General features: G+C 37.9%; 1 protein-coding gene across 6 annotated transcripts in view; it reads right to left on the reverse strand.

The window, feature by feature from the left end:
* rgs19 (regulator of G protein signaling 19) overlaps positions 1 to 25392 on the reverse strand; it is a 46983-nt gene that overhangs the window by 4144 nt on the left and 17447 nt on the right. For 3 of the 6 annotated variants that reach the window (XM_055188552.2, XM_055188556.2, XM_055188555.2), the window contains 3 exons: positions 4302 to 4441; positions 1426 to 1509; positions 1067 to 1301 (listed from right to left, as the gene is read on the reverse strand). In XM_055188552.2, the coding sequence (XP_055044527.1) occupies positions 1067 to 1301; positions 1426 to 1509; positions 4302 to 4441 (459 nt within the window). Of the gene's footprint in view, positions 1 to 1066; positions 1302 to 1425; positions 1510 to 4301; positions 4442 to 7670; positions 7752 to 7903; positions 8192 to 25392 lie in introns of those variants that run through there. The other 3 variants (XM_073875040.1, XM_055188557.2, XM_055188553.2) reach the window with 3 other exon arrangements.

A 25392-nucleotide genomic window follows, 5' to 3' on the forward strand; every position in this document is an offset into this window, starting at 1 on the left:
TAGAAATTACTAATAAATGATATTAATTTTTTTTTTTGGATGATTACGCTTACATGCCATCAAGGTGGATAAGATATTTTATATTTCTCATTCTTTGGCGCAATAAGCGGTTACACCATTTGGCATTTTCAGGTCCATTCAGCCCATACTAAATTAAAATCCTTAAAGGATTAGTCCATTTTCTTAAAAAAAGTTTTTTTGAGGAAAGCATTCCAGGATTTTTGTCTTTTAAATGGACTTTAATGGACTCCAACACTTAACAGTTTTAATGCAGTTTAAAATTGTATTTTCAAAGGACTCTAAACGATCCCAAACGAGGCATAAGGGTCTTATCTAGCGAACGGTTGTCATTTTTGGCAAGAAAAATAAAAAATATACACTTTTAAAGCACAACTTCTCGTCTTCCTTCATTCGTGTGAAGCGTCAGCACGACCTAACGTAATACATGTGAAGAGGTCACGTAATCATGTCAAAAGGTCCCGGATGACGTATGCGAAACTACGGCCCAGTGTTTACAAGTGTAGAGAAAGAGGACCGTTCCGACGTTGTTGTATGTTGAATGATGCTAATTAATGTCTTTGTGTCAGTTTATTGTTTAAAATGGTCTGCAAATATGCATTTCATATATGTAACACGTGACCTTTCCACGTCATTACGCAATTACGTGAGGTCACGCTGGCTCGTCACACAAACGGAGGAAGACGAGAAGTTGTGGGTTAAAAGTGCATATTTTTTATCAAAAATGACAATAATTTCGCTAGATAAGACCCTTATGCCTCGTTTGGGATTATTTAGGGTCCTTTGAAACTGCAAATTTAAACTGCATTAAAACTGTTTAGTGTTGGGGTCCATTAAAGTGAGAAAAATCCTGGAATGTTTTCCTCAAAAAACATAATTTCTTCTCGACTGAACAAAAAAAAAGACATCAACATTTTGGATGACATGGTGGTGAGTAAATTATCTAGATTTTTTTAAGAAAATTGACTAATCCTTTAACTATACATAACTTTTTGGAGTTTTAAAATCATTAATTTATGCAAATCATTGATTGATACACTGTGTGTACCTCTTTGGGTGAGAGTATAGAGATGTAGTCTTCATAGATCAAGCGTGCTTTCTCCTCGATTGAGCTCTTGTTGATCTCTTTCTTCAGGTCTTCACAGGCCAGCCAGAAGAGCATGTTCTCCTCACTGTACTCCGTCCGCAGGAACTCGCGAAACTTGTTCCGCCCCGCCGGGTTCTTCATCAGCTTATCGAAAGACTGCGCCCACTGTTTAATCTCTTCTACGGTCGGTTTGGTGCTAACAGAGAGAGATCCAATCACATAAAGCAACTTTCAAACAATGCGATCAAGCCTGACTTCATTAAACAACTAAATGTCTTTAATTGTGTCAGTGTATGCTTGTATGTGCCTGTAAATCTTACCAAGTTTCACATGGAAAGTACTCCAGCTTGGTCTCCTGGGCCTTCCTTCGCCCACGCTTGTCATCTTCACTCCTAACAGTGAGACTAGAAGGTTGTGAAATGGAATTGAGAAATAACAGCAGTGCCTGAACAAAACAACACAAAACACACTGCACACACATACAACATGCAAAGTCCTACAGTTTGATACATAGCTCAACTTGGTAACGCATGATGTGAGAAAATGTCAGGGTCATGGAGTCGATTCCCAGTGAGGTGTGCATAAAACATGCGTGTGAATGAGTTATTGTTTGATAAAGTGTGAATATGGCTTTCATTTCCTATAGGGCCTTGGGTAAAATTACAGCAATCTTAACCACGTTTACTCTCCTCACACACGGCAGACTTGACTTTCACTCATCCAAAAGTTTGAAACACACACACGGCACAATAACACATGGGGAAGTAGATTCACTTGTACCCACAGACACATAATACACCATACATAACACAAGCATAGCTCTCATAGACCTATAATGTGATGAGGGCATTTATGAATTATCTAATGGTAGATGTGAAACAAAATATGGAGTGATAATGCAATAATGTCTGTGTATATGTATTGAGATTTGATTGTCTTGTGAAAAGGAAGACTGATGTTATTGGTTAATATTATTTGCCCTTCCCAAAGAGCCTTGTTTATGTCAAGGGAAAAGAAAACTTGTTTTATAGGTAAAAATCACATTTCCGTGAGTAATTATGAAAAAAAATAAGACCAGAAACATTTACTAAAGCCTGGAGTACAATCTTTTTTTACATGTACATGAACGTACGTGCACGGGTTAGAACGCACAGCCTTGCAAAGCATAGTTTATTTGACTCATACCTGTACATAGACGTTTGAAGCATGCGCATTGCAACAAAATGGGCTACATACTAAATTCTCCTGTACACGCATGTGTGACCTACTCGTATAGCGTATGCAGGGTTTCAAATATTCGGCGGTGCACTCTTCCGATATATACTATTCTGATAGATATACTGAATGACAACACTGTAAAACCTTAAAGTTAACTCAACTCAAACCCTTTAAGTAAACCGGTTGCATTAAACCACATACATTTGAGTACTGTGAACTTAAACAAATTGAGTCATATGCAGTTCAGTTATGCACTTATATTTAAGTTCACACTACTTAAATATAAGTGTATAATTGCACATGACTCAAGTTCACAGTACTCAAATTTATGTGTTTTAAAACTTAAATGGTTTAAGGCAACCGGTTTCCTTAAATGGTTTGAGTTAAAGGCGGAGTCCACGATGTTTGAAAGCCAATGTTGATATTTAAAATCACCTAAACAAACACGCCCCTACCTCAATAGAATCTGGACCTTCTGTTGATAGATTCACCCCACACATACGCAACCCAGGCAACGATGACGGGTAGTAGACACGCTCCTTACTGCTGATTGGCTATAAGTGTGTTTTGGTAGTCTGCCCGTCTCCTTTTCCAAAGCGTTTTTCAAACATCGTGGACTCCGCCTTTAACTTAACTGTTAGGTTTTACAGTGAATAGTTAATGTGATGAACTACAGCAGATTGTAGTGGGCAACGATTAATCGCGATTAATTGTATACAAAATTAAAGTGAGTTTTTGCGTAATATATGAGGGTGTGCTGTGTGTATTTATTATGTATGTATATATAAATATACACACACATTCATGTTTGTATTTAAGAAACATTTAAATGTGTATATATATTTATTTATATTTTTTATCTATATTAAATATAAATAAATAAAAAATATATAAATAAAACATTTCTGAAATGTATACATGTGTGTGTTTCAGTTTAAATATACATAATAATAACAAACAAAACACACAGAAATATTATGCAAAAACATACTTTTATTTTGTTCGCGATTAATCCCGATGAATAATTTCCCTACTTGTGTAAACTGGCAGAGCATTGCGTTAGTAGCACAAAGGTCATGGGTTCGATTCCCAGGGAACAAACAGGCTTATAAAATGTATAATATTAATGCACTGTGGGGGGGGGGGTTACACAACACCGTTTTCACCTAGAAACTTAAAAAGGTTTATGAATTTTGGCCATTTATTTACATGACGACAATGTTTTGGGGGCCTGAAAATGCATATTTTTGAAAACGGGTTTTAAAGTGCAAGTTTTTAAAAACAATTATTATCCTCTCCGTGTAAACTACAAAAACGCACATTTGTAAAAATGGTCACATTACATACATGCGTATTACGCGTTTAGACATTTTCTGACATCTTCAACTACTGGCCTAGCATGCGTTACCCTTTTTGTCTTTTTTTACAGAACCATGTGAAAAATGTGAAGAATTATTTGTTGGTTCAACTTAATGTAAGTTACCTGGTTGCCTTAAAATAGTTATTAATTAAAATGTATACAAAAAGTCAACTCAATTTTAAGGCAACCAGGTAACTTACTTTTTAAGATGAAATCATTTTTTTACAGTGTAGACTATGTTGACGCACTGTTGTCTGTAAACAGAACGCTTCAACGCATTTTAAGTACGTTGTTGTTTTGGAAACATACCCTATGTTGCTTTGGATTAAAACATCTATCAAATGCATAAATATAAATTTAACTTCCTACATCCACCCAAACACCATTGGGGCAACTTGAACTAGCTGTTAAATGGTTAGGAAAGATGAAATCAGTTTAATACAAAGTTCTATCAGCATTTGTTTGCAGATGCCACTTGGTTTGTTATCAATTTTGATGTCTAGCTTCAGTGTCAACGTGCTTTTTGGGTCCTCTGAACTTGGTCAAGTTTCCGAGCAGATATGAAGTGAATTGAGAATGTACCATGTGCAGACAGAGACAGGCGAGTGTGGCTCGTACCATGAGCAGCTACAGCAGCAGCACCAGCAGAAGCAGCAAGTGTTGGGTTTCTGTGTGGGGGAGGGATGCTGGGCCCGGCTGGGGGACGTCTCGCTCCGCACCATCGGAGACTCGCGGTCTGCCGGGACAGGTCCTGTGTACTGATACAAACTAGAGTAAATACACAAGCCCATGTGCACACACTAATATCAAAAACAAGAAAATGAATAATAAAAGGGCATAATCTAATTTCGGTCATCATCTCCAAGTAAACAAATATTAATGTTTCAACTTTCAAAGAAATTCATCCAAATCCCACCCTTAAAAAGGCCTAAGACTCAAACTGTCACCTTAAGCAACCAATATAAAATAAATATGCCGGGAAAAATGTAACTTGCTAGTTACTTAGTTTTAGAGCGCACTCATATTACGCACAATTGCCTTGAATCGTGCCCGAGCTTGCTTTTGTCATTAGGATGCGACTGTTTAAAGAAAACAGGAAGTAAACTCTCTCTCTCTCCCTTTCAACACTGGAGCCCATCACAACGTTAAGTTTCGGGCTTCAATTTTGAGTTGTTTGGGACGCGATGACACGCATCCCTCTCATCATATTGCTTAGACAATCTATCACTTGCACCGCTCAGACATTCATGTAACCGTTCTGCGCACATCAGAAGATTTTTACGGGATGAAGGGATGCAAAACTAGGGATGTTTTAAGGGATCAAGTTAAAGCAACACCATTTAGTTCTCCATGAAGATTGGCTTACGTCTCCCCCATTTGGTTGAAAAGCGCAACCGTGCCTCTTCTGCAGGGCTGTGTGCTCCTACCCAACCATCCAACTTACAGAGTGTGGTTTTAGCCGCTAGGAGGTTGAAGCAGCAGTAGAATTCGTCCAATAAAGAGTTACCACTCTTTTAGAGACGTTATTTAAAAGTCGACTACATAGTGTTGCTTTAATGACTGTCGCGCAGCTGAACCACACTCTGTAAGTTGCAAGCGGGCCAGACGCAATTAACCAAATCACACTAGTCAAACAGACCAGGCTTTGGGCATGGTTTGGTTTGGATAATGAGTGCACCCTTAAGGCTTAAGTGTACTTCCCTTTTAACGCATACGCAAGGGTCCCAAAATTCGTCATCAGAAAAGTATGCACATACTATATGTGCACCACTGGATTGTAACCGTGCATACTTTGTACTCACAGGTCAGAAGTATGTAGTATGTAATTTGTCGCAATGTGTATGAAGTATACCTTGCAAGGCTGGCCGTTTGAATGTGAGGGAACGCTAGTGTGTGTGTGTCCCCTATATGACCTTCTCGCTTCTAAGGTTATTTTTTATTTGCTAAAAAGCCTTAACTATAATTCTTTTACTGTCACGCTGCATACATAACTACTAGGGATAATCTGATCGATCGGCAACCGATTGGTATCGGCCGACAATCGGCATTAAATGACTCGATCGGTGCTCGCTAAATCTGCCAATCTCATGAACAGAACTTTCTGTTTACTTTTGTCATCATAGAGATCCTGAATGCGGCTGCAATTAGAGACAATTTTTGTTGTTGCTCATGTGCGACGTGCAGATTGGATTTCTCTCTTTGCCTTTACAGAGATGTGTATTTTCGATGAGGATGCCCTCCGGTCAACAGCGCGACCCATCTTCACATCCTCATCAAACAGCGTATACAACACATATCTATCGCGGACAACTGCATCCTCATGCCAAAAGTTTATTATTTGCATGCGTTTTGATCATTTAAACTTAAATTTTCCTCACAGCTGCTCTTGTCTGCTGCGTGCTCTTGCCTGCTGCGTGCTCTTGCCTGCTGCGTGCACCCGCAGCGCGCGCGCACACAGCAGCAGCAGCAGCCTGTCATCAGTGCATGTGAACAGAGCGATCTCTCTTCCGTATTAAAGCTACAGTAACCTAATTCATATCTCAGTAAAATTACTCTCTCCTCTTTACTGAAGAACAGTTGTACTTCATACAAATGTGTGTATATTTAATTCATACAGTAAAGACTGTAAAGTGTTTTCTTTTCATTACTTTAAGAGGCATAAAGCTTTTAAAAGGTATATTAAATATCTCTTTGCAGAAGAAATATTTGTTGTGCTTATTTATTTGATTCTCTATGTAAGCAATAAGGTACGAGAGGCTGTGCTGTGTCGTGAATGGGTAACGGCTGAAGGGCGTTGTTAGGCACGAAGCGAAGCGGAGTGCCTGCAACCCCTTCGGCCGTTGCTTATTCACGATGCAGCACTTGCCTCGAGTACCTTATTGCTTTTATAAAACGGTTACCACACAATATTAAAGTAAAAAAATATTAGTGCAACTTTCATGAAGTTAAATCAATAAAAGCATTCCTTCAGCTAGAAAAAATAACACGAAAGCTCAAATAAAAACAACAAACTGTTCTCAGATTTTGTCTCATTATATGTTTATGTGTTGCTAAGAGTGTTGCTAAGGGCAAAGTGATATTAAATAGAACCGTTGGGTGAAGCGGTCATAGCAGTGTTTTATCATGAATAAAGCACACCTATTGACCAATCAGAATCAAGGATTGGAACTAACCATTTTATAATAAACAATAATATACCTAATTACTGCAAGTAATATAACAAAGGCAACATATGTGGTATTACTTTATCTAGAATTTTTTTTAACAGTTACAGTCATCAAAGAGCTTGCATATCAGCTTAAAAACCTACTAACTAGTAACTACATCTTTAAAAAAATCATAAAACAGCTACAAACATAATATGCCTGCAGGAAAAAGAACTGGAAAGCATTAAAACAAAAGGCTTCTGTTTTATGTAAAGACTAGAGTATAGTTCAGAGTATAGTGTTATAAACAGACAAACTTTAATGCATATACACAATGCTCCTATAGTCTCACAAACTTCCTGCACTCATGTCCTGCCCCTGGCCAAAACCAACAACAAACCCTTTAAGTGTCTCTAGACTCAGCCTATATGATATATGCCAAACAAATAAACATACAAAAACAGGACACAAAGTGGCCATATCTTCAAATTTAATCCCAGTAAAATCGCAGGCTTACAGTCCACGACAATATATTTTGCAGTCAAGTTGGTCAATCTGTTGCCCACCCGCATGAGCCCCCGTGTGAGTGGTACAGCTACAGTATTTCATGAATGAAAACAAAATAAATCAATAAATCCTAAATGAGCTCCAATAAAAATATGTGGTCTTCTTAAGACCTCATGCTAGAAGAAACATTCTACAAGTGGGGGTTGTCGAAAACTGGTCATTGAGAAAATTACACAATTTATTGAAAGGTATGGCTTTTAAATGTGAATAAATCAGTGTTAGCCCTTTGATGATCAGACAGTGTCTTCATGTTTCATGTGATGTTCACACTTACAGCAACAAAAGGACTAGAGGTCAGCCATTCTCCAATAGGAAACATATAGGAATGCGCATCCACCAACCATCAAACATTCAGCTTAAAAACAGTCAACATGAGCAAGATTTCAGCAGGCAGTTCTTATAAAACTGCTGATATTCTGACAAGACTTTATGGTAATAATAAAAAAGTTTAACAGTATTGCAAGTCTCTGTAAGACGCCAGCACCTATGAAACTTAAAATCACTGACTTTGTAACTTTATATGTAGCTTGTTGTCATTTTTGTCCCTCCTTTCTTCACAACTTTTCCTTATTCCCCCTCGTGCGTAAAACGTTCTCCGCTGTAAAGATTGCTGTAGCCGCTTAAGTTATTTTTAGCTTTTCGCAGACCCCCATTCATCCTCCCCCTCTCGTCTTTCTTTGCCTGAGAGCTATTTTCTGCGCTGGGGTCAGTGGTGGCCAGAAATTTTGCCAACGCTCTCCACACTTCACAAATACTGTTGAAGAAACCGAGGGTTGAATCCTCCCCCATTCCTTCATTCTGACAGCGAGTGGTGTTGTATTTCCCTCTGGAGAATTTGTCCACATTAAACGCCTCCCCTGTTTGCTTTTGTAGCGCTGAACAATGACATCTCAAATGATATCCTGCGCACAGTTTTTGTTTAGTCTGCAGTTTTTCTCATCTTTTGTTTCATTTCATTTTCGCTCAGTTGACAGAGATGTGGACAAGTCTTTATATCGCATTTAGTTATGCAAAACTGGGAAGGGCAAAGGAACGATTTGTATAAAATATCATAATATCTTTCAGTATTTAATTATCATTTAATGTAAGTGAAAATCTAGTTGAGTCGTGTTTTCTACAAATTTGTATACACACAACAACATAGAGAGGAAAGAATGATATTTGAAACATATTATATATTTTTTAATATGTGTTATGCTGTATGCTCCATTATGTTGCAATAAACTAATACTTCCCTACAAATATGACTAAAGCATTTTAATACATAAAAAAATGCCATGCTACTGAGAATGCCTCGAGTTATGGTGCATATTAATTGCTAAACTGATTCACTGAAACAGTTTAAACTAATTTACAGAAATTAATATATAAAAAATATATAATATATAAAAAACTGCGTCATAGGTATTTCCGTATGTGACGGTGAAAACAAAGATGAGCCAAGTTGAGAAGTGATTTAACTCAAACTGCATCAAAAGTCGCTGTTTATTAACTTCCATCATTGCGGGTCTTCTCAAATTATACACAACAAGTTGCTGTTTCTTCTTCGTTTGTGGGTTAACTTGCTAAGCTTCTTCTTCTTTGACATTCGCGCTGCTACTGTGGTTACAAGCGTGGCTACTGCCTACCAGCGGCCTGCGTGTGTGTTTGCACCTCAACGCGGATGACAACGCAAAAGTATAAATGAAAACCAATGCGGAACCTACGCACAACTATAACGAGCCCTTAAGGCTGCGTCTTAATTTATCCAACAACGTGCTAGGCCAAGGGTCAAACAGAAATTGCGCGTTGCATTAATCGCACGTTAATAAAAATTGTGTAGTTAAAATAAATTTACGTTAATGCGTTATTAACATGTTAATTTTGACAGCCCTAGTAATAAAACAATAAGTAGGGCAAAGATAAATGGCTAAATTATGCAATAAACTATATAAATAATATCTATGAATAATAAAAAATAAATAAATCTAAACTAAGGCTGCGTCTGAAACCGCATACTGTACATAAACAGTAGGTACTGTATAGTATGAATCCTGGTAGTATGAATGAGATTCAGACATACTACATCCGCCGTACTACACGTGACATACGTCGTCATCACGTCATGTCATTCCAGCGCGAAAACAGCCGCATACCTACTCTTCTTCGTTGGATAACTTCTCTCCCGAGGCATCATGGGATAGTGAAGTGTCCATCGTATACACACTGCAAAATCTAACCGGCGATAGTAGTAGGTCATCTGGGTACTTTTCGCATACTGTTTTTCGAATACTATGTATTCAGACATACTACTCGCCTCGCCTACTGCTTTTCACGTACTATATAGTATGGAAGTAGGTGGTTTCGAACGCAGCATAAGACTCATATTGATGTTTTTTACAAATATTTTGTATAAAGTTTAATAGCACGTTATGTAGATGAATGCTTTATTTGTGGCAATCACTTCGTATGGTTAACAGCTATTGCTTTTTTATCTAATATTGCCATCGATAGATTGTTTGTTTGCAGCCAACATAAACTTTCAGAGTAGCATCGCTGATGAAGCAAACTTAATCTTGTGTCATCTCCACCTTCTCATCCAAAAAAGTCACATCTGTTCTTTCCACTTTGTTTGTTGTATGATGATTCGATCTAACTCCTGCCTTCTGTCAAATTGAAGTGACTACCTCCTCACGCTGTAACGGGTGGGATTGTTTGACTTTAGATCCAGGGAGGTATTTTAACTCTGTCCCCGCCATTTACGAGTTATCTTGTCAATTAAGAGAAAATGTTTCGCTGCCAATGATGCTTCCCTGATGAGTTTTTACAGTAATCTATAATTCTGCTATTATCCACTAGGTGGCTCTCTTACCCAATTTATAAATAACTGAAGCATCAACTAACAAAATTGTATGTTTTGATCATCGTTCTGAAAAATGCAATTATTTCAGCCTTTTGCATAAAATTTGGTATCTTTGAATAAAGCTACCCGTACTTGAGAGATCATAAAAAGAGAACAAATGAAGATAGGATGAAACTTTTTTCCATTTTGCTTGTCTGTTTGTTTGTTTAAAAGCAGAGGGTCTGTTATTTTTTTGATATATTGTATGTTTATATATTTATAGAAGAAAATTTTCCTGGAAGGCATTTGTGAAAATCACAAATATGCTGGCGAGCAACTTTTTAAAAAAGGCGACGGGGTATAAGTTAAGGATGGAGTTTACGACTGAGCTACTGGACCGACAAAACGTGTCTTGATTTTGACCTTGCAGCTGGACTTCAGAGGCTTTTGTTCCCTCTTGGCTCATTGGGCAGTGGAAAGGGGTGTGAGTTTGTATGTGCATAGGGGTCTGGTGCAGAGGCATAGTGGTGGCCCTTTCTAATCTTGTTAACGCTGCCTCTAATCCTGTTTGGAGGGATTTGGTCAACTCTTGGCAACCCTCAAAAACTGTCCCTATTGACCCACAGAGTAAGAGAGAGTGAGAGACAAAGCGTGCGAGAGAGAAAGAGAATGACATAAGCCAGGTTCCCTTAATCGAGACACAAATTCCAATGCAGGCATGACAATTCATGTTGCAAAACAATTATTTATGGATAACTGCATCCAAATCCTTTTGGGTGTTTATTATTTAGCTATGCTAAGGCAACTAAGCTATGCAAGTTCAAATTAGTGCGTCATTGCATACTGAAATTTGAGTTCATTTCATAATTCAAGTATGCGTTGCATTCTCAGGGTGGCCACAAGGGGCGCTTAAGTGAATATGAGCATAAATTCACGTCCTTTAGCCTTACCCTTCAGGTCAACATCTGTCATGGTAAGCAATAGTTTAGTTTAGCAATAGCAATAATTTAAATAGACCGTGCCAAGATTCTGCGTTACCGTCATGTTGAGGAGTTTTTGAAGGTTGAATAATAGACATAAGACATACAAGTCTAGCTGAACAGTAAAATATCAAATTAAGTAATGTGATACAGAAATTCAACACTACAACCCAAAGGAAATCTATTTCTGCACGTGAGAAAAAGAAGAGAGGGAAAATGTTTTATAGAGAGACACCAATACAGTGTGATAAAATAATACTGGCCCCTGGGAGCTCCGGTCTTATCGTGTCCCTGGAATAACACATGGCACATGGAGAAACTCTGAGAAAGAAAAGCAGAATGAATGCATGCTGGGACGCGTCTCTCTGGGTGGTGGAGGATTGAATAAAGCTCTGCTGTTCATGCCTGGGGGCTTAAACCAATTAAGAGCTCATTTGAGAATTAATCTGTGTGATTATTCCCTCATAATATCACACAGAGATCAGTGTTCAAGTATAGGATCAGAGAGAGAGAGAGAGATTGTTTAAACAATGCAAGTCAAAGGTTATGTATACATGCACAATGCACATACACTATACTGCTATACATACACACACCATAGACCATATACTGTACATTTCTATTTATATATAGTCCATAAGCCACCATGCTCTCTACATATCATCATCAGCCAATAAAAGTCATACTGACTGGTTGAGATTACACACACATTTATGACATCTGAATCTGTGCCATTCTTATTACTGCATGTAAATTCCCTGACAAGCTCTTGAATGAATGAGGTTAGTTGTGGGGACAGGCAGAGACATGCGATTTATGTACAAAACAAGTAAAAGCACACAGTTTGGAATCTGGCTCTTTAAGTGTGACTCAGAACTGCTGCACCTCCGGAGGGAATTTGGTGGCTGCTGCACAAGAGGTCAGAGGTTAAATGTGCAGAGGCGAATGACAGACGCATATTCTTTTAGTGCGAAATTGCAACTCTGACTTAAATCAATAAGATGATAAATTACCTCTAAGTGAATGTTTTATTAACATGGTACACATCGTCACAAAGCGACCCCTTGTGTGGCTTGTCAAATGTTGCCCATTAAATCAAATACTGTATGTTACACTTTGTGATATCGATAAACTAGTGTGCTTGATTTACGAGTTGATAAGTCGTGTTTACGAAGTCACTACCGTATTTTCCAGTCTATAAGCCGCACCGGAGTGTAAGCCGCATCATTCAAAAATGCGTCATTAAGACAAAATAACATATATAAGTCACAGTGGACTAAACATCGTGTTTATTTAGAAAATTATTTTACAACATTCAAGGCGAAGAACAGACATTTAATCTGGAAAGGCAAGTTATTCAAACAATAACAGACAGAACAGCAGGCTGAATAGATGTCTGTACATTAAAGTAATATTATCAGTTATTTAAACGATAAACAATAGCATACAGAACTTATCTGGAAGTTTGAATAGGCTAAATTAACCGAACAAGCCAACTAGCGTGAAGTTCGCAGACTCGTCATTCCGCATCACTGAATCCATTGAATTACATAAATACAGAAGCAGCATATGGCGGACTCTCACGGCTGTAGACGGTAATGTTGTCTCTTGCCTTATAAATGTCAAAATTAATTCATACTGACTTACAAGGCGCACCTGACTATAAGACGCATCAACCAAGATATGAAAAAAATGCGGCTTATAGACCGAAAAATACGGTAGCTTCATTATAAATTGCAGATTTGCGCAAAACTTATATATACTAAATGTTGACCAAAAAACTATTGCGAAATGACGGCATTTCCATTAATTGATTATATGTGACTGATATGTGACTCTCGCAATAAGTCATTCCAAACATCACGTCGACTGATATTGGTATGTTCACTTATATCACATCCACCGCACTAGACATTATTTTTAAACAAAGGAGGCGTACAAGTATTATCCAAACATTAATGCCAGGGAAAGCCCCTTACACTTAGGATAGGTGACGTATAGGTGTTCCTTGAAGGTAATAGTATATTATTATATCAAAAGAGATGTAGGAGTGTATTCAAACATTATTGTATCATCTTCAAACAATTAATTAAGTAACTTACTTACACCAGGTGACCAGAAAATGCTAATAAATTTCCATTGTAGTTTTGCGAAATACACCTTTTCCGAATTGCCTAAAAAAAACACCTCATGCAAGCATAAAAACGTTTTGCGATATATGGGAGTTTTTGCAAAATCGAATTTATAATTGGAAAGGTCAATTTATGCAATTTAAAGGGTAATGGAAACGCAGCTACTGTCATCAGGACACACCCCCAACTCGAAACTCGTAACATGAGTTTCCCACTCATGTTTAAAACTTTGTGTTGTCGTTCATGTGCATTTACCTCGTAAATACGATATCCGACATGACTTTAATGCACTAAGCATTCAAAATATATAAATGTATGATTCAGACGTCACTCTGTACTCATCAAATTCCAGGCCCGGAGGGAAAACGAAACACTATTGGCTATTTAAAAGGAGAAAGAGACACTCAATATGTCCCGCCCCAACTTCCTGTTTCAGTGGAAATAATGTCAATGCATTAAATAAAAACACATATTCAAAGGCACTATTTTAAAGATAGTGCCATAATGCAGCTACCCTCACACACACACACATATAATATATACTGTATAAGAAAGGTTCATATGCAAAAGCCTCTAAAAGCCATCTCTATCAAAAAAAAAAAGTATGCTCTTGACGCATACTATACGTTAATCAAATACTTTTGCATCAAATCCACTTAATCCCGCCCTCTGGCCATTCAAAAATAAAAATTTTACCAGGCAGAATCCATTAAGAGTTTGATAAAAAATGCCAAGAATTTCAAGAAATCAAGCTAGATGCACTTAGCCGGTTTTGGATCTGTGCTCTTCATATATTTAGTACCAGTAAATCTACAGTACCACAAAAGTGTAGACACACTTAAGCAGCTTTTTCTTTTTAAATGTCTTGAATTACTGTTAAACTATTTTTGTTGATAAAAGAAAAAGTGTCAACAAGCATACAGCATAAATGGGAACTCCTTTAATTCAGTTAAAAAAGTATCCCAAAATCCACCTCATGAAGTAGTTTAAGAGAACACCTACAAAGAAACTATCACTAGTACGGACAGGCACAAACATAGATTCAATGATTGTTTTTGCAATGTGTAACATTCATTAAAAGGACGTCAGTCACAATAAAGACTCAAACATAACAACCTGAAGATACCATGAGAAGACCTGTACCAAACATGGAGCTCTAATGAAGTTTTTAAAAATGAACATTTCCAAAACACATACTATCCTTTATTTTGTTTTAAATTATTTTACAGACTGACAGATTTTACAGTTGACACACAACCAACACATCACAGAAGACCTATCAAATAAAAAAAAATTTAATTGAAGAAAAGACGTGAGGGGAGATGTGACGAGAAGTGATGAAAGGGATCTTGTTCTAACAAGCTATGAAACTCAAGCACATAGGCCAACAATGAAAACAAGTTTTTAAAACTTTACCGTGTGTACACACACTAATCTACGTCAAGGATTTGCAAGCCAAGGGTATATTTGCTTTCTTATATCACTTCAATCATCAACTCTGCCAGGAAAAACACATATTGCTTTAACCCATGTGATGATGTACAGGTAATGCGTGTCCAATACAATGAAGAAACCAACCTGAGGGTATGGGTAGCAAAATATCTCATTTATGAATTTTATTGTAATTGGAAAAGCAACGAGCCAAAAAATCCGGGATAGGATCCAGCCTTCCCAAGAGATACGTTTGAAGATTGAATGGATGTGTTTCAAAGTAATATTTATAGTATGGATATTTATTCAGTATAAATAGTATGCACTTGGAAACACTTTTATCCGAAGTGACACTGCATTCATTGTATGTGTTTGCATGTTCCTTGGGATTCAAACCCATGACAAATCACCAGCTGAGCTACTGGATCACGTATAGCAACATGCAGACATTCAGGTGACTTTGGTAATTGGTCACCACAATGTCTTGTGGTGTTACGACCAACTATGACTGACTTTTGTTTATTTTTGCCCATTGTTTTTGTGGGGTGTATCTGGTTGTAAAAGGTTGTATCTTTATTATTCCTACATAACTTGTACCCAAGTTTGTTTATATTACTTTTAAAAATTTAATTACCCTGGGTGATGTTTGGGACAATGATAGTACCCTGAAGCAAAGAGGGCACGATAATCAGGGTTCCCACACCTTAGTTAACTTCAAATTCAACAATCTTTCAAGGACTTTCCAGGTCCAATACCCTCAAATTCAAGGACTAAATGTGGGGACACATTTCAAGTGAGGTTACATCGTGTTACCTTTAAAGATACATTGTTACAGTTCCCTTTCAAGGGAACTCGCGCTGCGTCACTGCGGTGCCACTTTGGCGACGCCTCCAGGGGTAAGTGCGTCTGAATGCATATATCAAATTCAACCAATGGTGAGGCTTAACGACAAAGACAGGGTGACGCGGGAGTCAGGAAGTATCTCGCTATTTGAAATATTGCCAAAGAAGGCGTTACAGGGACTCAGGAAGTATGGCAAGGGAGACGCAGCATCTCGTTCCCTTCTCAGGGAACAACAGTTACATACGTAACACAAGACGTTTTCATGTGTCAAACACAACTATGCAAAAAAGCATTTTGGTAAGAATCAACATTCGCATACAGAAGATATAAGCACTTAAAGCGAACAGTTTAGCGTGTGTGCTTAAAAAGTCTAAAATTTTTATGATAATATCCTACACTACACAGGGAATAATATGGATTTTTTCCAAAAAAATTCTTGCATAAAATAGATTCAAGCACTTTCAATGACCTGTATCTATGTATGTATATTTTCAAACACTTCCCAGGGCCTTGAATCCCCCCCAGATTCACAAACTTTCAAGGATTTCAAGAACCCATGGGAACCCTGAACAATGCTGGTTCATGTATTGGCACACGTGGGTTTAAACTTGCAACCAATAGCTAAATCATGGAGCTAGTAATGGGTTCAGTTCCCAAGAAATGTACATAATGATAAAAAAGACTGTAGGGTACATTGTGATTAGGATATAAGCATCTAATAAATGAATGAAAAATATGTATTTAAGTGTAAAAAAAATCTTAAAAACAAGATAAATGTAATCTTCACTCAGATAAGGCATTCATTATTTGGTACGCTATACATATTAAACACAAAACTTGTTGCATTTTCAACATTATATTTTCCATTACAAATTTCTGCTTATAACAAGAAAAAAACTGCAAACTGCTAATGAGAAACTCTCAAAATCCATATGGATGTGCATTTATTTTACCTGGAAATTATTTTTTGCAGGGCTCACTGCTATTGAACACAATGACCAAATCCATGAGACTGTAAATCTACCCAAACAAACACGCAAAAACGGCAAAGACAGAAATAGTTTACTTGGCCAAGAGATATATTTAATAGCATGAGCTGCGGCAAATATGTTGTAGTTTGATGTCCATTTAAGGAAGTTTAATTCCGGCTCATTCGGTACAGTCGCACGGGAAACGGAGACCTCAGTGAAGAAAGAGACATCCTGAGTAGCATGAGAAATATGAATTGATCAATACATCTCTCTGTCTCTCATTCTCTGTGTAATTTAAGCTTTAAAGGAACATTTCACTTAAAAATAGAACTTTTGTCATCATTTTTCGCACAAGCTATTGTGTGGCTTTCGAAAACTTTTGATGTGCCACGCAAGAGATATAAACCCCCTGACCCCTTATTGAGATGTTTTGTAATCTTTGAAACTTGACCAAGTCTCTATTTACTTTACTCGAAGACCAAGTCACCATTTACTTTACTGTCCTGCAAATGGTAAAATTGATAATTTACTTAAATAATTTAATTAAATCTGTATTTATATTTATTCATTTAGCAGATCCTTTCATGAATTTTTCAGAAATGCAACTTTTGTGTTCAAAAGGTAAAAATTAAGATTCGGAACGACGCAAGTGTGTAAACATCATCAGACCTGTTTTTTTTTAGAATTTCCCTTTATGTACCGCACAACATCCTGTATGGCCCTAAAGACAGTCAGAGTAACACAAAAACACACCTAAAGTGAGAGAAAGAGAAAATCGGGGAGAGTGAGAGGAAGTGTTGAAACTCTCCAGATGTTGTAAGTGGCACAGGGCGCTTGAAATCTATTGAGTCAGCTACCATCCCTTCCTCTTTCTGCGTGCTTACCTCTCACCAGATCAAACCAAACATCATTACACCACTGATAGCCATCGGTTCTGACAAACAATGTGTCCACAACACCACTACTGCTGCAGCTAACAATCCCACATGCCCTCTTCATCTGATAACATGCACGCCCACATTTCTACTCGACACAGCCATATGAATAAGCCACTTGTTAATGTAACATGACCTATATGTTGTACCGGAAGCCTCTGTAACTTCCGAAGAAGATGTAGAAACCTCAAGATCACCATTACTGATGCATGTTAAACTAGTAATGCAAAACCAAATCATTCATTTTTATTCATGAAATATGTAAATTTACTACAAAGTATGCATGAGTATATCTAGACTTAAAAGAGTTTTAGAAGAGAACTTGCTGGTTACTAGGGTTGCTAACCCATTAAGAGGTAGTTACTTAGGTTACTTGTTTCCCACCCTAGGTCTTTATGATATTTTGGTCAGAAAAAAAGGTAAAAAAGGTCACTAGCTATCACTGGGGCAGTACTCTTTAAAAAGTACACATTTGCATTTAAAGAGTTAATACTGTATTAGTACCTCAAAGGTACTGGTACCAAATGTAAACATACCTGTACCTAAATGCTATGAGGTTCTTTTTAAAGAGTCTTGCCCCAGTGACACCTAGGGAAAATTTTTGACCATTTTTTCTGACAGTGAATATAGAATATGGGCCGCGTCCTTTCTTCAATATAAAGGGCTCTTTATAGTTGTGTGTATATCCTACGGCGTAGGATACGCGTCGGTTTTCATATATACTTCTGCGTCGTCATTCGCGTAAAAGTGCAAACACACATGCAGACCGCTGGTAGGCAGTATTCACGCATGAAACCACAGTAGCAGCGCGATCGTCAACAAAGAAGAAACAGCAGCTTGTTGTGTTTGTTTTGAGAAAACCACCAGTAACGGAAGTAAATAAACAGCAAATTTTGTAAACTCCTCAACTTGGCCCATCTTTATTCTCACCGTCGCAAGTGGAAATACCAATGACGCATTTTTTTGGTCTAGTGGACCAATGACAGCGCTTGTGGTCCACATAGAACTGACGCACTGTTAAAAATTTGTCGAAGTGCACATCAGGCTACGGATAATCTACGGCATAGCTATGACGTAGACCTTACGCACGACTATAAATTGGACTTAAGTCTATAGGATATTTTCATCTTAAAAATGTTATTGTTCCAAACCTGTTTTTTCTAAAGTCCAACCTCTTTAAAAAGTAATAGTCCACATTTAATCAAGAAACTCCTTTAACTCTTTCCCCCCTATTGGCGAGTTAACTCGTCAATTAAGAGAAAATGCTTCCCTGCCAATGCCGAGGTTTTTCCGGCAATCCGTATTTTATTATCCACTAGGAGGTCCTCTTAGGGTGTTTTCACACCTAGTTAGTTTGGGCCCTCCAAACGCTCTCAGAGCACTTCAGGGTGTATGTGTGAACAAACCAAGTGATCTCAGACCCCCCTAAAGGGACCCAAAAGTGAACCGAACTCAGACCACATCAGGAGGTGGTCTGAGTACGGTTCGCTTTTGGGTTCTTTTTCGATTTCTTTTTGATATGTGAAATCAATGAGGTCCCAGTACGCTTTGCGTGTTGTTTGGACATTGTATTAAAATCAACTGCTGCACAGAAAGCTGGGATCTGAGTTCTTATAAAGTTGTGATGTGAACAAGAAAGGGTCTGAGATCACTTCAGTTCTGAAGAGGACTAAAAAAGAACTGGGTCCTCTTTTGAGTCCACTTTATTGTGAACACCAAAAGGACTGAGGTCACATTCGGCTAGTTCCTTTTCTGGTTCACTTTCAGTGAACTGGGTTTGGTTCTTTTGAACTATATGTGAAAACACCCTTACTCAACATATAAATCGTAAGTATTCCCTTAGGGCAAACAGTTCAAACTCCTTGTATGTTTTAATCATCGCTCTGAATCTGATCTCTATCAGAAGTCTTTCATAAAAATGCTATTATTTCAGGTTTTTGCTCAAAATTAGTTATTTTTGAAGAAACCTACCCATATTTGAGAGGTGATAAAAAGAGAACAAATGAACGTAGGATGAAACCTTTTTTTGTTTGAAATCAAAGGGTCTGTTTTTTCAATTTATATTGTATGTTTATATATTTAAAGAATAACATTTTCTGGAAAGCATGCAACTTTGTAAAAATCATAAAAAATGCTGCGCTGGCAACTTTTTTAATAAACGCTGGTTGGAAAAGAGTTAAGATTACAGTTTGAGAGTAAATAGACTGTCAAACCTAAAAGTTAACTCAACTCAAACCATTTAAGTAAACTGGTTGCATTAGTTTAAAAACACATACATTTGAGTACTGTGAACTTAAACAAATTGAGTCATATGCAGTTATGCACTTATATTTAAGTTCCCGTCTACTTAAATATAAGTGCATAATTGCACATGACTCAAGTTCACAGTTCTTAAATTTATGTGTTTAAATGGCCTAATGCAATCGGTTTACTTAAATGGTTTGAGTTAAGTTAACTGTTAGGTTTTACAGTGTAGATTTTAATGTAATTGTAAGTGGGCTGGTATAGAGATACATCATGTAGTGTGTTGATGTAGTAATCAAAACTGACGTGAGACCAGGGGCCTCATTTATAGACGGTTTCATCGTACGCACGTGCAATGACGCGATACGCGCCTGGTCCGAATTTTACTTCCGGTTTCTGTTTGTTTAATTGTCTGACTAGTTGCTAAACTGAACTCTTGAACAAATACCTCATCAAAAAAAATTTTGGGTTTCCTAGGTAATCTACATGTTGTTTATTTAGCTTGTTATATAAATAAACTACATTGACCCCGGATTTCCACCGACTGCGGAACGGCTGCGGATCCGCTGCGGAACAGCGGAGGAGTCAATCGGTTTCCATTCAAGTCAATGTGTGTATTTCCACTAGTGTTGGGCGATATGCCCTATTTTCAGATCGTCCTATCGTCAGCCTGTGAGATCGGTGATACACTATAGTATCGGGGGGCGGGGCAGTAGTTTACTAATTTTTTTATTTGTTAATTTTTTACTCATTATAACAAGTCCCTTGATTGGTGGACAAAAAAAGAACAAGAGCAACAACTTCATGACCGCAACCTTCTTAAAACTGATGCCATTAATGCGAGCGGCGTTAAAACCCTAACCATGATTACTAAATAACTGTAAAAACATGCATCTGCACACGCACACACACGTGCGCGCACATACAAATAATTCAATGCATTGGTTTAGTGCTGTTGCAGAAGACTACACATGTCAAGCAGTGGTGCTCTCATGAGGTGCCTTTTTAAACGCATCGGTCCAGCGGAACGCGATCATATTTTAAACACAATCATATATTAAACACGAGGTACGTGTTGCTACAACTCCTTGAAATGCATATCATAAACAGGATTAATACCTAGTGATCTGACTTCGGACAGAGAGCAGCTTTCTGCACGTACGCGAGAGTGAGAGAGAGGCGCTAATATGCAGCGGGTCATATTTGAATTCGCGAGATCTTGTGTTGTGATAATAGTATCGCGTGATCATACCTGAATTCGCAAGATCTTGTGTTGTGATCTGGGCTGGTCCAGCAAAACGTCATAATTTAACGTCATAATGGGTGGAGACAGAACTAGATATTGCGCGATCATCACGCGAATTTGCGAGGCCTCATGGGTCCTCGTAACTTCAGCACGCAGCCGCTCTGCAACAAATACGGAACTGGTGGGTATTGGCAGACGACGGAGCCGTAACGCAGCGGAGTCGATCTGCAGCCGCTCGAAATCCGGGGTTAAAGTACTTTGTTGTTATTTATTCTTAGCGGAGTTTACCAGAAGTTACGTGTTGACCACGAAAGCTGCTTGTTTATGTTGTTACTGCTGAAACCGTCTAAAAAACGCGCGTATGCACAGATATGATCGTAAAGTGTGCGTACGCAAAAATCCACGTCATAGAAGTCCATAAAAACTGACTTTAACGTAGAAAAGTGCTTTGCGCCACGTCAGGGTCTGAACATACGTACGCACTTTTGCTTGTCCGATTGCTGCAGGTTTTTGAAATATAAGCCATTGGTGCACGAAAAGGGTTTAAACATTGACAAGCACTTTTTTGTATGTCAATGACATTAATTAGGCGTCGTGTAAATGCATCAGCTGCGCACAAGTTTAATATCATTTGCGATTTATAGATTTCACATTTGAAAGAAAGGGGTATGTGCGTTTTCTGTATGTAAGTTCTTTTTATGACACGTATGCATTTTTGATAAATGATCGTAAGATCAATGTAGGATTTTTATAAATGAGGCCCCAGGACTCTTGAGAAATTTTTCCCTATTTGTTGAAGTTTAGATGAACTGAAGGTTTTGTCACACCAGTGTTTCTCATGTCAACCGTGGTGACACACACCCTTGACTATTTTCTGAGTTAACATGTACCATCAGAAAAAGCAGAAGCACATTGTGCCCGTGCTTAAGCCAACGTGACATGCCAGCTTCCTCTATGAGTCAATAAAACAGTCGCTTTTCTCAAAGCTTGCAGGCATCATAAAAAGGTCACAACCCCTGGGTGTAAGAGGCCAGATGTAAACTGTACACAATAATTAATAGGTCTTATTAAATAAGTCTGAATATTTGAGCTGGTGAATGAATTGGGAAATTGATTTTATCAGGTTTTCTCAGAAGCAATTTTTTGAAAGGTGGGAAGCAAAGGGATCGTTCCCAGACCCAGCCATTTTCAACAAGATCGTTTTCGACTTCCTGTTGGAAAATATCAGTGGGGTTTAGGAAACAGGGGGCATCTCTGTGTCAGGCCACTTGTGTGCTCATTTAACCCCATAAATAATAGATCATTGGTGGACTGATGTTATTCTTGCCATAAACTGTATTTTGGGCTTCAGGGTCTTAAACATGGCCATGTTTAGAGATCCAGTACCTTTGCACTCTCAGCACCAGACAGAGTTGTAGTATCTGCTTGACCAAATAAGCTGGAGACAGAAAACCCTACATGGGAGTTTGTTAAGTTTGTTAGGGTTTAAATTATAAAACATTACACAGATTGTTGCGATTGTTAAATGAAGACATTATTAAACATTTGTGCAACATGTTGTTGGTTAATGGGATGAACTCAACCTGTGTGTAAACTAAAAGGGGAACTGACTTCATAGATTCATCAAAACTTGAGATTAGTTTTAATTAGATTAATATCATTTGTTTGTATCGAAAATTCATATAAATTAGCACATTTTATTTTTTTTAAAAAGTGTCTGAAAACTTGTCAGGGTCAATGCGTATTTTACAGACTACATATTATTTGTTAATTTGATATCTTATAATTGTTAATGTGTATCCTAAAATACAATGTAAAAATGCAGCATGAAGTTTAAACAACTTAATTATGCAAGTCAATTTAACCTACTTTTTAAAGTTTGACTTTTGTGATTAGTTGAAATAACTTAGAAATTGTTTAACTTTATATTTTAAGTTAAAGTAACATAAAAATATATGTTGATTTTCTTTCAACCCAATGCCTGGGTTAAGTTGGTTGGGTCATTTTATTTTTTTTTTTTTCAGTGTTGGGTTACCCAGTTCGCTGGGTTAAAGGTCACTTTCACTTTCAACTTGACGCGGCAGTTTTAAATCCCATGTAAAAGGAGGGGTTTTCAGCAAGGACAAATTGTTAGATTTATTTGTATAAACAAGGTTTGTATCAATGTTTTAATATATCATCTACAGTTGCTCGCACAAAAGTGTGCTGAATAGGACAGCTCACATTACATTAAGCAAGGGATGTAGAGGCAGCCGGTAGTTATTGGGAAATAAGCCCCGACAGTGTGATCAGGACCCGACGCGAAGCGGATCGTTGTTCTTTCTTGTATCCGCTGTTTAAATGTTTTGTTTTTTCTGTACATGTTAAAATGAATGTCAAAATTTTCCATTCTAAATTGTGGTTGTCCAGTGTTTGTCACAAGATGGCGCCAAACAGTAATAGGGATTTAAAACATACAAGTAGCACCGGCTATGCGTTATGACTTTGGAGCGGTTATTATTTGAAAAGAACGAACCTGCAAATGTCTCAACTGATCAGAATCAAGCATTCCAGAGCGCCGTGTCATAATTGTTACTAAAAGTAACGCAAGCTTTGTCAGCTTTGGTTAGTCTGTCATAATCTCATTTGTTTTTACCAAACATTCACACGGGGCAAAAGCGTTAACTTTTCTTATTTACTTTTAATTGGTGACATCAGGCGTTGCCGAACTGAATTGTGGAATTGTGATTGGTCAAGTTGGGGCATATGCGTTGACGCTTCCCATTCACTTTTAATGGGTGACGTCATGCATTGCCGAACTGAATTGTGGATCCATCGGTGCCGGATCACTGCCGTTGCACACGGCAGAAGTTGAACATTTCTCAACTTTTTAAGCGGCAACGCATGCATCAGCCAAACAGATCGCCTTATGCAAATAACCTAAACTGAGCCAGCCAATTACGTTTATGCGTAATAATCAAGGACTTTGCTGCTGTAACATGGCTGCAGGAGGCGCAATTATATTACCCACCGCCCGAAAAAAGTCCCCTTAGTAACTTTCAATGGAAGGGGACTATTTTCGAGCAGTGCATAATACATTTTATAATTTAAAGTTATCGTATGTAATTTGTAATGATGTACCACAAATGGTAAAAGGGTGGTTTAATTTTTTAAGAGTGAAAATATAATTACAGTATATAAAATATTATTATTTTTTAAAAAGAACGAACCTGCTAATGTCTCAACTTACCAATCAGAATCAAGCATTCCAGAGCGCCGTGTCATAATTGTTACTAAAAGTAACGCAAGCTTTGTCAGCTTTGGTTAGTCTGTCATAATCTCATTTGTTTTTACGATACATTCACACGGGGCGAAAGCGTTAACTTTTCTTATTTACTTTTAATTGGTGACATCAGGCGTTGCCGAACTGAATTGTGGAATTGTGATTGGTCAAGTTGGGGCATATGCGTTGACGCTTCCCATTCACTTTTAATGGGTGACGTCATGCATTGCCGAACTGAATTGTGGATCCGTCGGTGCTGCGTCACTGCCGTTGCACGCGGCAGAAGTTGAACATTTCTCAACTTTTTAAGCGGCAACGCGTGCATCAGCCAAACAGATCGCCTTATGCAAATAACCTAGACTGAGCCAGCCAATTACGTTTATGGAAGACCGGAGCATGTATTGCGTCCACTATGATTAGCTGTTGGCCACGCTTCAGACAAGCCTTCCGTCAAGCGTTAACGCTTTCGCTCCGTGTGAATGTACCTTAACAGAATTGGTGTAAAGGTCATTTGAAATAGAAATGTTCCTCGCATGTTAATGGTTCTTTATGGAACCATACAGACAAATAGAAGTGGGCAATAAACCAGATGGTATGATAAACCGGTACAGATTTTGGACTATCAAGGTTAGGAGCCCACGCTCTCCAAAAAAAGTTTCTACACATAAGTTATTTAAGCACTGCGTATTTAAAACAAGTGATTTAAGCCATTAAAACACAAACAGCAGTGCTAAAAGCGTGCACTATTTCTGTGTGAGAGGAGCGTGCAAGCCGCTCTTCCGCTGCTCATTAAGCTCGTGAGCATTTTTTTGCCGCTTTACTGGCCTTAAATACACATATGCGTCAAAAAGTATCCTCATAAACACAGCGATTTAGGTCTTAAGAGAAAGTAAACAGTTGAAAAAGCAAACACATGTGTAACAGTATATTGGGTCCAGAGTGACTTTGGTCTTAAAGAAGTTACCTAACTGCATGGTTCAGCTATGATCCCAGCAATAAACGTATAAGTTTATATAAGGTGCAAAAACAGTGCCTTAAGATTGAGCAAAGGAGACTTCGAGGCATTGTGTAAAAAGTAAGAGTGTGAAATACGGGGAGAACACAGGGAGCCTCAGTGAGATGATGAGAGGA

This window comes from Misgurnus anguillicaudatus, chromosome 13, assembly GCF_027580225.2.
Source record: "Misgurnus anguillicaudatus chromosome 13, ASM2758022v2, whole genome shotgun sequence".
NCBI lineage: Eukaryota > Metazoa > Chordata > Actinopteri > Cypriniformes > Cobitidae > Misgurnus > Misgurnus anguillicaudatus.